Below are 13,003 nucleotides of genomic sequence, written 5' to 3'. Positions count from 1 at the left end.
TTGTCTGAAATTCAAATTTGGACGTGTTTTATCTGGCAACCCTGTGAATGGGTATGCCGTCGGAAATGATCCGTCATGAATGACTCCAGTTGGCAGGTTGCAAGTGTGAGAAAGAAGCGTACGATGTTACGTCAACCACATGCTCTGGTTTGCTTATCTCGACTTGTGTACAGTGTGAAATGAGCTATGGTGGCCCTGAGAGTGCTGGGGAGCTCACTGAGGTTTCCCAGGAGCCAGAGGGCCCTGCTCGCAGAGACCACTGCAGCTGTAGCAGAGTCGGGCTGAGGGGTAAGGACCTGGGCTTAATTAGCCTGCGAACAGAGAGGGGTCTTCAGGACTCCTCATGTTGCTGGAGAGAGGCCAGGCTGACCCCGGGTCAGTATGTCTCCTGCTGTAAGCCCTAATCATGAATCATTCCTGGACTTTTAGTGCATATGGAATTTTTTGCATTTCAAACAAAGAGGGGGGTGTGGGAAAGGGAAGAACCAGTGACCGTATTCAGTTGTTTCTAGCATCTGGCCCCAGGGCACCAGCAAAGTCAACACACACAGTGTCAGAACATACTGTGGGCAGCTGAGGGGAGGGGGAGGCAGGAGAACATGGGGGAGAGACACCTCTTGTGTCCAGGGAGTCAGGGCAGGTTTTCATGAGGTTACTGGGGCTAAAGTCTTCTGTCTCTGGGTCCAGGGCTGCCCAACACTGCTGGGTAGGTGACTTATCAGCTGGCTCTTCCTATTTTAAGAGGTCAACATTCCTTTCTTTCTCCAGCAAGCATCCTTCCACCCTGACGTCAGTGACGAGGTGCGAACAAGAGCCTTGCGGTATGGGACAGAGTGCACCCTCGGCTACTTGGATCTTCTCGAGCACGTCTTGGTGGTAAGGAGGCGCGTTGGGTGGGGTGGGGTGGTAGCTGTGTGTCACTCAAGCTGCCCTGGCTGGTGTAACTACAGGCCATCCTTTCCTTGGCAAAACCCTTCTTGGAGCACTGTCCAGGCACCACCCGTGAGGCTGGGACTGGACTGAGCAGAAGGGTCTCCCTCGATGCCCTGATCCAGCACACGGGGCTCAAAGTGCAGTCTGCGGGGAGCTGCAGTTAGCGTGCAGGAGAGCCAGGTTCTCTCCCGCATGTGAGAGGAGAAAGAGGGATGGGCAGAGTGAGGGACGAAGCGGGTGGGTGGCCAGCGCCACACCTGAGAAAGTGTCAGGAGGTCTTGCTATGAAAACCCCAGTGCATCCTGGGAGGACACGGAAGGCTTCCAACAGAACCGTGCAAGCTATAGAGGACCACTGTCACTGCTACAGGTGACCAACTAAGCTCTCTCACCTTCCTCCCATCCTTGAATGAATGGCTTAGGCTACCTTGGGAATGACTGCCCCTGGCTGGTGTGCCCAGCACAAGGCTGGTTAAGAAAGCAGAAACGGAAGATACCAGGCAGGGGGTGTGGTGCCTATGGCTGGTGGACTGCCCCCGGGGGAGCCTTGGGTCTGTGCAGACTCCCAGTGCTAAGGTGGCTTTACTCCCCACAGACCCTAGGGACCAAACCACGGAGAACCAAAAAGTATATACAGTGTGCCTCTGTCTCTGTCAAGCCTTGGGAGCCACCTTTAGAATCCAGTAAGGTCTGAGGCAGGCCCCAATAGTCAGGGACACCCCCTGACTATCCCCATAAGAGAGTTGATGATGTCTCTCCTCCCAACAAACCTGAATAAAGAGATACAACAGGCCACCTTCAGATGTGCAAGTCACATACCTAGAGGAGGGCTGTCAAGCCTTGCATTTGCTGGGCGCTCTGAATTTTTCTTATTTTGTCCTTGTGCAACCACATGAGGCTAGCAGGCCAAAGAACGATCAAAGACCCAGGGAAGTTTGTCCCTTGGTTGAGGTCACCCAGCTATTCAGCAATAGACCTGGAACGAAATCACAGTCTCGATATTTCCAGTTCTGTGCTCATTCTAGCATTTCACTGTCCTCGTCTCAAAAATAAATTGTCTTCTGATCGTGAACACTTTAGGTCAGTTAAGGGATCATTATTTTTATTCTTCACCTAGGTAACTGTGGTCAATGCTGAGTACTTCTTTTGGGAGAGTAGCCAGTCTGGAGTTACTAACATTGGGCTCCCAAAGTCTGAACCCTTGTGAATGGAAACCAGTGTGTCACACGTGGGCTGAGGAAAGAATATCTCAGCCATTCAGTGTTCACAGACATGAGCCTCTGTGGCTAAACTGGCTAGATGGGTTGGGAGATAGTTAAAGTGTTCAGTCCATGAGCATGCCTAGCAGGAAATTCAGGTTAAAAAGAATAAAATCAGCAGGGCTTCCAAAAGGCATCTTTTTCTTTGTGGAGCAATATATTTTGAGTCACACGGAACTTTGTTATAACTGAAAATTGGACAGTATAGTGGAAACAGTAGGTTTAGAAGCCTGGAGTTCAAACCCTGGGTCTGCCATGTAAATATTAATAGCTGCGTGACCACTGTCCTATCTGGGCTTGAGTCTCCTTGGATGTCAATGAGTTCGTTTGTTAGGGATGAGATGAGCGTGTCTGTCAGCCCAGCGCTGTGTGGCCGAGCTAACATTTGCTGAGTCCTTCTTTGAAATCTGCTGCCTGGAAGGTTCCATTTCTGGCTTATGGGTGGTGCTGGGCTTGCAGCACCAGTGCCCTCTCTGCTTCCTAAGTGGGGGCTTCCCCTCGGACCCCATTTCTCATTGTTTTCTCTCTCTCTCGTGTTTTTGCTTTTGTCTTGTTCATTTTGGTGGAGGGGAGGAGATACAGAGATCTTCTTACTTCTGTTTCATCACTTTTCCCCAGTTCTGTTGCTGGGTTGAAGCGTGTCTTCTCTAGCACCTGTGTCTGCATCTGTGCAGCATTGGATAACTTATGTGGCATCTATGGGCCCAGGCCCTGCACCACGCCTGAGCCTCAGATTGGTGACTTGCACCATTGCTTTTGGTGAGTCATTTAACAGGAGTGTTGCTATGTGGGCGCCCACATCCAGCATCATCTCTGACACACCCACAAGCCTGGGTGGAAAGGAGGGGGGCAGCCTTTAAGATGGCCAGTGGAGTGAAGGTCTCTCGGTTCCTTCTCCAGCAGAAAGAAAGCTTATTCTGGGGAGAGGAGCTCCCACTTCATAAGGAAGGGCAAGTACCAGCACTTGTCTTAGGGAGAAGTTTCTCTCATGGGAGAAGGAAAATGGAACCCTGGCAGGGTCCCCTCCCTGACCTCATGCCAACTTTAAACCCTATCCCTGGGAACAAGTTGTTATATCCACCAAAGTGCTTCCTCTCTCCTCACCTCTGCTCTCCGTGCCCACCTTGTTTTGGTGAGCCAAATGACTGTCATGGTTTTAGCATTCTTTACCTTTTGTGGATCTTGTGCCCCTTTAAGCTGAAAGCCCCGGGCCGTTTCATGCCTCCCACCACTCTCTTTAAAGAAACATCAACACACAGACACACAGAATGTTCCTTAGACTCTTAAGAGGAGTCACAGCCCCAAAGCTCACTTGGAACCTTTGGTATTTAGAGACTCCAAATGGAGAACCCCAGCCTGGGGAATCCTTTTGTTTGGAGAATCTACTTAGCTCTCAACACACATGAGATCTAATTTGGACAGAGCCATCTCCCTGCTGCCCTGAGAGCTCTCATCTGAGTGATGTTGGCCTCCTGCATTTTGCTATTGGCTGGTTTGGCATAGAGGATGTGTAACACAGGACAAGAAGCAGCTACTTTGCCTCTGCAGCCATCATTGTTCAATATTTCTGCAAAACCACAGTACGAAGTCTTTGGCAAGGTTAAAATTACCCTCGCTTCCACTGGCAGAGCTTTAATTTGGATCTGTCTGTTGCCTGCTATTAGAAATCACGTGGACTTAATGGCAGAATAAAAATAGAACTTCTTTCCTCCTGCCTTATCTCCAGCCAGGGTTCTTTCACATAGAGCTGTCCCTGTCTGAGCGGGTGTAGTGTACACAGAAGTGGTGCCTTATCTTTCTATGTCAAGGGCTCTTCTTTTTGGAGACAAAAGTCTTTAATCATTCTACTTTGATGATTTAAGTCATTCTGCCCACCACACCTATAACTTTTTTGCCAGTATTATTGAAGCATATCTAATACACATTTTTAAATACCACATTTAAAATATATAACTCGACTATTGACATATGAATTCATGTGTAAAAGCATCACCACAAAGAAAGTAATGAATATATCTATCACCCCTCAAAATTCCCAAACAACCACTAATCTGCTGCTTCTTATTATAGATTTCTTTTTGCATTTTCTAGACTTTTCTGTAAGTGGAATCCTATCATCTACTCCTTTTCGTGTGACTACTTTCACTCAGCATTGGCATTTTTGATTCTTTCCTTGTTGTTGTGGTATCAATAATTTGTCCACTTTCATTGCTAAGTAGTGTTCATTCCGTTGTGCGGATTTGCCAAAATCTGTCTATCCCTTCACCTGTTAATGGATATTTGGATTATTTCTAGATTTTGATTATTACAAATAGAGCTTCAAAGAACATTCATATATTGTACAAGGCTTTGCGCCAGTATGTGTTCATTTCTCTTGGGTAAATACCTAGAAGTAGAATGTTTGTGTCATAGGGTAGATCTAAACTTTTTTCCGAAGTGGTTGTACTGTTTTACATTTCCAGGTGTGAGTGTTCCGACTGCTCTACCGTCATTACTCGCCGACAAGTCAGTCTTTTTAATTTTAGCCATTCTTGTGGGTGTATAGCGGCATTTCATTGTGATTTTAATTTCCATTGTTGAGCATCTTTTTTTTATGTACCTATTTGTCTTCTGTATATCTTCTTTAATAAAATGTCTGTGTAGGTCTTTTGCCTATTTTTTATTGAGTGCTGTGTCTTATTATTGAGCTTTTAAAATTTTTTATATTTTCTAGATACAAATTCTTCGTCAGACCTTTTTTCTGCAGATAGTTTCTCCAGAGTGTGGTTTGTCTTTTCATTCTTATAACAGTGTCTTGCAGGGGCAAGGGAGACAAATGCACATTATATTAAAAAAAAAAAAAGAGGCCAGCAGTGTGGTGGCTCAAGCCTGTAATCCTAGCTCTTTGGGAGACCGACTTAGTAGGATTGCTTGAGGCCAGGAGTTTGAAACCAGGCTGAGCAACATAGCAAGACCCTGTCTCTACAAAAAAAATAGAAAAAAGAAGTCAGCCAGGCATGGTGGTGCAAACCTGTGGTCCCAGCTACTCAGGAGGCTGAGGCAGGAGGATCCCTTGAGCCCGGGAGTTTGAGGTTGCTGTGAGCTATGATGAGGCCATGGCACTCTAGCCTGGGTGACAGAGCGAGATCCTGTCTCAAAAAACAAAAAAGAAAGAAGGAAAATGACAGCACAACAGAGCGTTGAGGGAAAAAAAATGATATGTGGATAGAACTTGGATAAAGATAAAAGTAAAACGAAAATACATCTTTTATACCTCAGATATTAAGCATTTAGGATAAATTGATATTAAACATTTAGGATGCACTGAATGTTTCTATTTGCAAAGGTCATCCCAGCTTCCTGTTATGCTTTCATTTGAATGCTATGTTGATTCTCTTCTCAACACCTTTATTGAGATATAATTTACGGATAACAAAATTCATGCTTTTAGAGTGCATAGCTTATTAGTGTTTAGTATAATCGGAATTGTGACTATCACATAATCTGATTTTCCTACCCCAGAAAGGAAGCTTGTATCCATCAGCAGTCACACCTTGCTCTCCCCACCCCCTACGCCTAGCCCTAGGCAATCACCACCCTACTTTCTGCCTCTACAGATTTGCCCATTCTGAACTTTTCATATAAACAGAATCATACAATATGTGGTCTTTTGTGACTTGCTTTTTTCACTTAGCTTAATGATTTTAAAATTCATCCATGTTGTAGCATGTGTTAGTAGTTCATTCCTTTTTATGGCTGAATCATATTCCATTGTATGGATAACAGTGTCTTTTGAAAATTAAAAGCCTTTAATTTTGATGAAGTCCAATTTATTGATTTTTTTTCCTTTTATAATTGTGCTTTTGGTCATCTATTTAAGAATCTTTACCAAATCCAAGATGACTAAGATTATTTTCCTGTATTTTCTTCTTTATAGTTTTAATTCTTATATTTAGGTTTATAATCCATTTCTAGTTAATTTATGTGGTGTGGTGCAGGGAAAGGGTGAAGGTTTGTTTTCTTACATATGGCTATTCAGTTGTTCCTGCACCATTTGTTGAAAAAATTATCCTGTCCCCATTGAATTAAGGGTGCCTTAGCACCTTTATTGAAAATCACTTGACCATATGTGTGACTCTAGCTCTGGGCTCTCGTTTGTGCTCCGTTGGTCTGAATGTCTATATGTCATTAGTCATGTTGTTTTGATTACTATGTCTTTATAAGGCTTGAAAGCAGGTAGTTTAAGACTTCTAACTTTTGTTCTTTTTCAAAATGCTTTTGGCTATTCTGGGTCCTTTGCATTTCATATACATTTTAGGATAATGTTGTCAGTTTTTATTTTTTACAAAAACCTCTTGGGAATTTGACTGGGATTGTGTTGAACCTATAGATCAATGTGGGAAGAACTGACATCTTAACAATTTTGAGTCTTTTGATCCATGAACACAGTATATCTCTTCTTTTTTTTTTTTTTAGGTATTCTTTAATAATGTAGTTTTTAGCATTCAGGTCTTGTATATCTGTTGTCAATTTTAACCCTAGGCATTTAATAATTTTTAATGTTATTATAAATGGTATTGCTTTTTTAAAATTTCAATTCCCAGTTTTTCATCACTAGTATATGGAAATGTAATTGATGTATATATGTTGACCTTAAATCCTGTGACCTTACTAAACTTACTTATTAGTTCTAGAAGTTTTTTTTTTTAATAGATTCTTTAGAATTCTCTATATAGACATATCATCTACATACTTCTCCCTTTCCATCTGTGTGTCATTTATTTCTTCTTCTTGTCTTATTGCACTGGCTAGGAATTCTAGTATAACACGGATAGAAGGATGAGAATAAACATCCTGACTTTATTCTTGGTCTCAGGGGAAAAACATTCAGTTTTTTACCATTAAGTGTGAGTGTCCCTACCATACCTGTAACCTTTTGTTTATTCACGTTGTGTTGGCCACTGCAGAGAAACCATTTAATGATGCCCATGGACTGCTCAGTTGTTCAGACCCTGAGTCATAATTACTAATAACCTGGTAGCCTTACAGCATATATTGTTTCAGACAAATATGGTACAAGCCTTTTACAATTAAGTGGTGGCAAATGCCACCATCTGAGTAGTGGTTCACAACTCAGGCTGCTTATGAGAATCATCTGGGAACTTCAGGAGATCCTGATGCTCAAGCCATGCACCAGAACACTTTTATCAGCAGCCCTTTATATGTATTAATTTATATAGTCTCACAACAACTCTGTAAGGAAAAGACTATTGTTATGCTCATTTAATAATTAAGTAAACTGAGGCTTAAAGAGAGGATAAGTACCAGTACATTGGCATTGACTCCAGCACCTATACTTAACTAAATTGCCTGCCCACTGGCTGTATTAGAAAGTGAAAGGCATTCCCCTTCCTTCCACCTCTCCATGGTTTTAGTATTCTTTTGAAACTGGTCTACAAAGCTGGTAGTAGGACTTGTCCCAATAGTGTGTTGGTCTGTTTTTCACTCATTCATTCATTCATTTGTTCACCCATTCATGGGTCTGTACTGAGTTTTGGGGTTTTGTTTGTTTGTTTATTTTATTGAGACAGGGTCTCACTCGGTTGCCTAGGCTGGAGTGCAGTGGCCTCATAGCTCACTGCGACCTCAAACTCCCGAAGTTTGAGGAGGTGCACGTCACCATGCCTGGCTAATTTTTCTGTTTTTAGTAGAGACAGGGTCCCGCTCTTGCTCAGGCTGGTCTCAAACTCCTGGCCTCAAGATATCTTCCCGCCTCGGCCTTCTAAAGTGCTAGGATTACAGGCATGAGCCACCATCCCTGGCCTGTACTGAGTTCTTAATATCTGTAGAGTGATATATATATATGTATGTACGTTTGTAATAGGGTGAGAGGATGAGAACAAGAGAGCAGCCAGAATCATGGAACAATAACCAACATAAAAATAAATTTAAAAGATTACAAGAGGAGAGAGGATGAGGATAGATGCATGTGAAGTAATGCTCAAAAACCATTGACCAATCAGTTTAGTGTATGACATATGTCATCTGTATACTGGTGTCTCGGGGGGTGTTCACTGTGTAACCCATTAACTCCTCCAGTTTCATTTTTTACTGAGCCTCTGTTATAGTCATGGTGCAGAGGGTTAGGCTGGAGTCTGAAAGCCACCTTTTCCAGACTCCTGAGAAAGACTGTACTACCTGGCCAGGTGACAAAGGATATGGGCACCAAAAAGGGAATTAACATTTAACGAATGCCTGCTGTGTTCCAGGCATCATATGAGATGCTACCCATGTGCTACTTCATTTAGTCTTCATGCTGGCCCTGAGGGATAGACATTATCCAGCTTTTATCCCACTTTTGCAGATGAGGAAACAGGTTCATGATCCAGCAGCAGATGAAGCCAGGTTTGAACACAGGTTTGTCCAATCCCAAAGCTTGGTCCCCTGTTCAGAGGCGCCAAGATTGTGCAGGGACAGACGGCGGTTGTACTTTTCTCCTGACTGAGCACTTCTAAATCTGAAGATTACCATTGTGAAACATGGGGAAGAGTGTTGGAAGAGCAATTTCAAAATTAGGAAGTAAAAGGATGGTGTACATCAGAATTTAAATCTATGGTGGAAGGTGGTGAGGCGCTCTGCTCCCATCCTATTTCTTAGTTCCATTCTTGGATGAATTTGAGAAGAAATCAGCTGGGGATGTCCTTTAAGTTGGATTGGTATTTGGGATTTCTAATACCTTTTTTAATTCCATAAAAAACAAAAGGCAAAACCCAATTTTAAAAACCTTTGAACTAGTTCAAAAGAGGGCAAATCCTTCAGACTTGTCCCAGGAGAGCTTAAGGTCAAAACCTGGAAATGTATTGTTTTTTTCAGAAACAACTTCCTGATCAGTTATTTGTTGCTTACTTGGGGTCTTGTCTCCAAGACCTGAGTGGTACCTTTCCTCTGGTCCTGCGTTTGTTTTGTCCCATGCCCCAGCTGGCTCAGAGCATGGGGCTTTTTGTTCACTCAGAGTGTTCTTACACTTCGGGTAATTTTCATGTGCATGTGTTTGTTTTGTGTACAAATAAAGGACACATGAAGGTCCACATAAAGGACTTCATCTCCTTTGTGATCTTTGGGAGCTGTGTCAGAAGGGACCTTAGAGGTTCTCCTGGTTCCCAACTTTTCATTTGTCATGTGAGATGAAACTGAAGCCAGTGAGTCCTAAATGTTTTTCTCTAAGAGTCTGAAGTCACTTTGGGACAGAGCTGCAACTCAAAACCAGGCTGTCTGACTCCACGCATACCAGGAATTGTGTGCTTCCCGGTACAGCGGTTCTACCTCCTTATGTGTTCGACTTGTTCTTCACCCATAGGTTCTTCAGAAACCAACCCCAGAACTCAAGCATCAACTGGCAGCTTTTTCCAAGCGAGTCGCTGGCGCTGTGACTGAGCTCATTCAGGCCGCGGAAGCCATGAAAGGTAGGTTAGATTCTCTCGTATCTTCACGTCATCGTGCAGGGCACCCCTCTGAAGCAGTGCTGATATGATAAGCTGAGCAGAGGACAAGCACAGCCAGCACGGGCCCTTTGCTGGCAAATGCAGCCAGGAGGAGTACAGTGGGGTACTTTCTTAAAGCAAATGGGTATAAGTTAGATTTTAAAAGTCTCATCCTCCCCAAAGCAAATCTTTTCTCTAGTGTTTGTATTAAGTTCTTCTACTTAAATGGTGCCATCCATCTAGAACTGCTCACTTCCCTTAGGAGTCTCCCCATTTATTTTTATCTCCATTTTCATTCATCAGGATACTTACTCATATGCAAATATTAACACTACTTTCATATTTAGAAAATAGTGCTGTGTATGTTGTCTGCACATCCTTTGTGCTTGCATAGAAGCAGCCAACTCACCAGGGAAATGTTTTTCTCACCGGTTTCCTTTCCTTTGAATTGAGGCGGGTAGCCTTTTCTCAAGTGTTCTGGGAGAAGAGAATGACAAATCTCTATGCGGTCTAGAGTCTCCTAAGGACACTTACTTATATTCATGAGCTTTAAATTCAAAGTCAGAGTAAGGCTCAAGCCTTGGTCCATGAGATCTTCGTTTTTGAAGCTGCTGCTGACTGCTCCTGTGGTGGGACTAGACACACAGCTGATTTAGACAACCAGCATTGGCTCCCCAGCCCCCACATCCAGGTGGCCTTTGTGAGAGCTAGAGAGAAGGTCCCTTGGGACAAGGCAGGCAGTAGGCTCACGGGAGCCCCCTGTATACAGGTCCAGATATTGTTTATGATTAAGCCAGTGCCCCTGAGGTCTGCAGCTACCAACAGTGACCTTCTTTTGGACTGATTTTAGGAACGGAGTGGGTGGATCCAGAAGACCCAACCGTCATTGCAGAAACAGAATTACTGGGGGCTGCGGCCTCCATTGAGGCTGCCGCTAAGAAGTTAGAGCAACTGAAGCCAAGAGCGAAACCAAAAGTGAGTGTTCATTTGTGGCCACTTGTCTGACGTCACTAGGTCTTGCGGCAGGTGGCTGTGAAGGGAGCTGGGCGTGCTGTGGGGAGCCTGTCTCCTTCCCCCAGTCAGACTAACAAGCAGCAAACCTGCTCTCCCTGCCCAGCACCTTTTTACAGAGTATGGGCAAAATCAGCGGGCGAGTCTTCCAAGTTAACCACCCAGAAAATCCCTCTGGGTGTCCAGAGGAAGAACTGGGGCAGTTACAGTCTTGATTTAGTTCTATTATATAAAGCAGGTGTTGGATGCTTCCTGTCGAAAGTTCCTGTTACTGGATGTGAGATTGTCAGCCTCCAGTTTTCTGGTTCCCATTATGCTTTTTAGAGAGAAATAGCAATGCTGGGAATCAACAGAGGGCATTGTGAACCTCAGAAATGCATCTGTTTAAAGGCTTTTTCAGTGTCTGATGGAGACTGGCTGGCTGGTGTGTTTTTTGATCTGCATTTGCCATCTAGATAAATGCTTAAAATTAAAGATCATGAGTATATGTTAAGAGAAATAACCGTTTAAAGGAAAGAGATACTTTTAGATTGGGCAGTAGGGAAGACACTCTCTAAACAAAAGGATGTCAAGTTAGTGCTGTCTCCACGGGCAAAGCCCCCAGCCCTGTTAAGAAGCTGTAACCCCCTGTTCCACCTTCCATGGCTTTATCTTCAACAGGAAGGCGGTGGAACCAGAGGTGGCCTCTTTTTCTTCCTGTTCAAGCAAGTCCCTGGTAGCACCTGTAACTCACCTCCTTTCCAAGGACCCAAATGTATTAGGAAAGATTTCCTGGCCCTTCCTCTAAAAAAAAAAAAAAATTGGATTCCCACCCCCCAGTTTAGGTGTGCCTACGTTTCTACCTTTTTTTGTAAGATGAAAGAATGGAGTCCAAGCACTGAAATATGCCCTACGGCCCAAAAGCAGTGCCTGGGCCAGTGCCACATGTGAAATAGACAGACACAAGCACATAAGTTGTCTGTCACGCTTGGGAACACTCTTCAAACCTTTGAGTTCTTAGAACCAATCTCCTAATAGTCACTCTAGACTTGGTAAAGGCATCTAAACAGTTTCTCATCAAGATATAATTTAAGAGTTTTGGCCTCTGATTTGGGAGTTTACCGGAGTTCTCCCCACTGGCCTCTAACCTGAGAATCTTGGGCTGCCTGATATTGTCAGTGTTTTTCTTACAAACTTAAGAGCTAAGTCTGGTTGTAGAGACAACTCCATTTTCTGGTTATGTCTTTGTTTCTTCTTTGTTGATCAGTTAATTGTGAATGAAAAATGGACTTTAAATGCAAGAATCAACCAGTGGCTAAGATTTAGAGGTTTGGTGCATAATTTGTTCCTTGTCTGATTGATCACAAGTGGCCTCTCTTGGGAAAGTTTCTGTCTGCCAATGCCAAAGCCATGTCAGTTGACACTTCCATTCTCCTAGAAAATTAGCCTGGTGCTAAGTGAACATTAGCACTTGAGGGCCCCCATTCCAGCCCCTTCCCTTTGTCTTTCTGCAGAGTCCTTCTGAGCTCTCCTCTGTCTCTGAGTCCTGGTGTCCCTCTGTCCACTCATTTATTTACTTCATGAGTCTTGACTGGAAAAACAAAATCATTAGTGTTTCTGCCCCATAGGACTGTCAGAACAATTAAGTAAGGTATTGTAAGAGCACAGTGCCTGACATACCGTGAGACTCAATAAATGGTACCTGTATCACCATTATTGTCATCATCATGACCAAAAACATGCTTCTGGGACTTTTATCCTAGGAAAATGCCTGAAATAATAGTTATTCCATAGACCCCTAAGAAAAGAAAAACAAAAAGCTCACAGTGATACAGTGATAAGCATATGCCAGGCAGTCTTCTATATACTTTACCTGGATTAACTCATCTGATCCTTGCAAAAAGTCCATCAGAATCAGAGGCACCAAGAGGCCAATTACCTGCCAGAGTCAGTCACCATGACTGAGCCGAGAGGGATGCATGCGGGCTCTGGGTGGAGTTTCAGTCCCAACCAGTCCCCTTTTGCCCCCCATTGTCAGAGAAGGCTGGCCTAGTCCCACAGGAGCCATCTGTGGTCTGCGTGTGCCCTTTGAGCCATTAATCCCACCTCTGGGAATGTGTCCGGAGGGGGAAATCCAAGAGGGGAGGAAAGTTGTGTGCGTGTGAGAGGGTTGCTCCTTGCGGCCTTGTTTGTATGAGCAGTGGTGAGCAGTTGGATGTGACCTAAGCGTCCCCTTGAAGGAATATCGTGCAGCTATTAAAAATAATGGTTGCTAGGACTGTGCAGCATGAAGAAGATGCTCATGGTATGATGTAAAGGGGCAGGGGCGGGAAACAGGATGCAGAATTATGTACTCATTGTG

At 43.9% G+C, this 13,003-nt stretch overlaps 1 protein-coding gene across 1 annotated transcript in view; it reads left to right on the top strand.

The window, feature by feature from the left end:
* Window positions 1–13,003, top strand: part of TLN2 (talin 2) — a 176,561-nt gene that overhangs the window by 146,367 nt on the left and 17,191 nt on the right. Inside the window, exons 49-51 of the mRNA XM_012645035.1 lie at window positions 769–876; window positions 9,528–9,633; window positions 10,502–10,626. Coding sequence (XP_012500489.1) covers window positions 769–876; window positions 9,528–9,633; window positions 10,502–10,626 — 339 coding nt within the window. The remainder of the gene's footprint in view (window positions 1–768; window positions 877–9,527; window positions 9,634–10,501; window positions 10,627–13,003) is intronic.

The sequence above is a fragment of the Propithecus coquereli genome, unplaced genomic scaffold, assembly GCF_000956105.1.
Source record: "Propithecus coquereli isolate 6110/MARCELLA unplaced genomic scaffold, Pcoq_1.0 Scaffold224, whole genome shotgun sequence".
Taxonomy (NCBI): domain Eukaryota; kingdom Metazoa; phylum Chordata; class Mammalia; order Primates; family Indriidae; genus Propithecus; species Propithecus coquereli.
The sequence above is the reverse complement of the archived record's forward strand: the minus strand, read 5'-3'. Positions and strand labels throughout refer to the sequence as shown.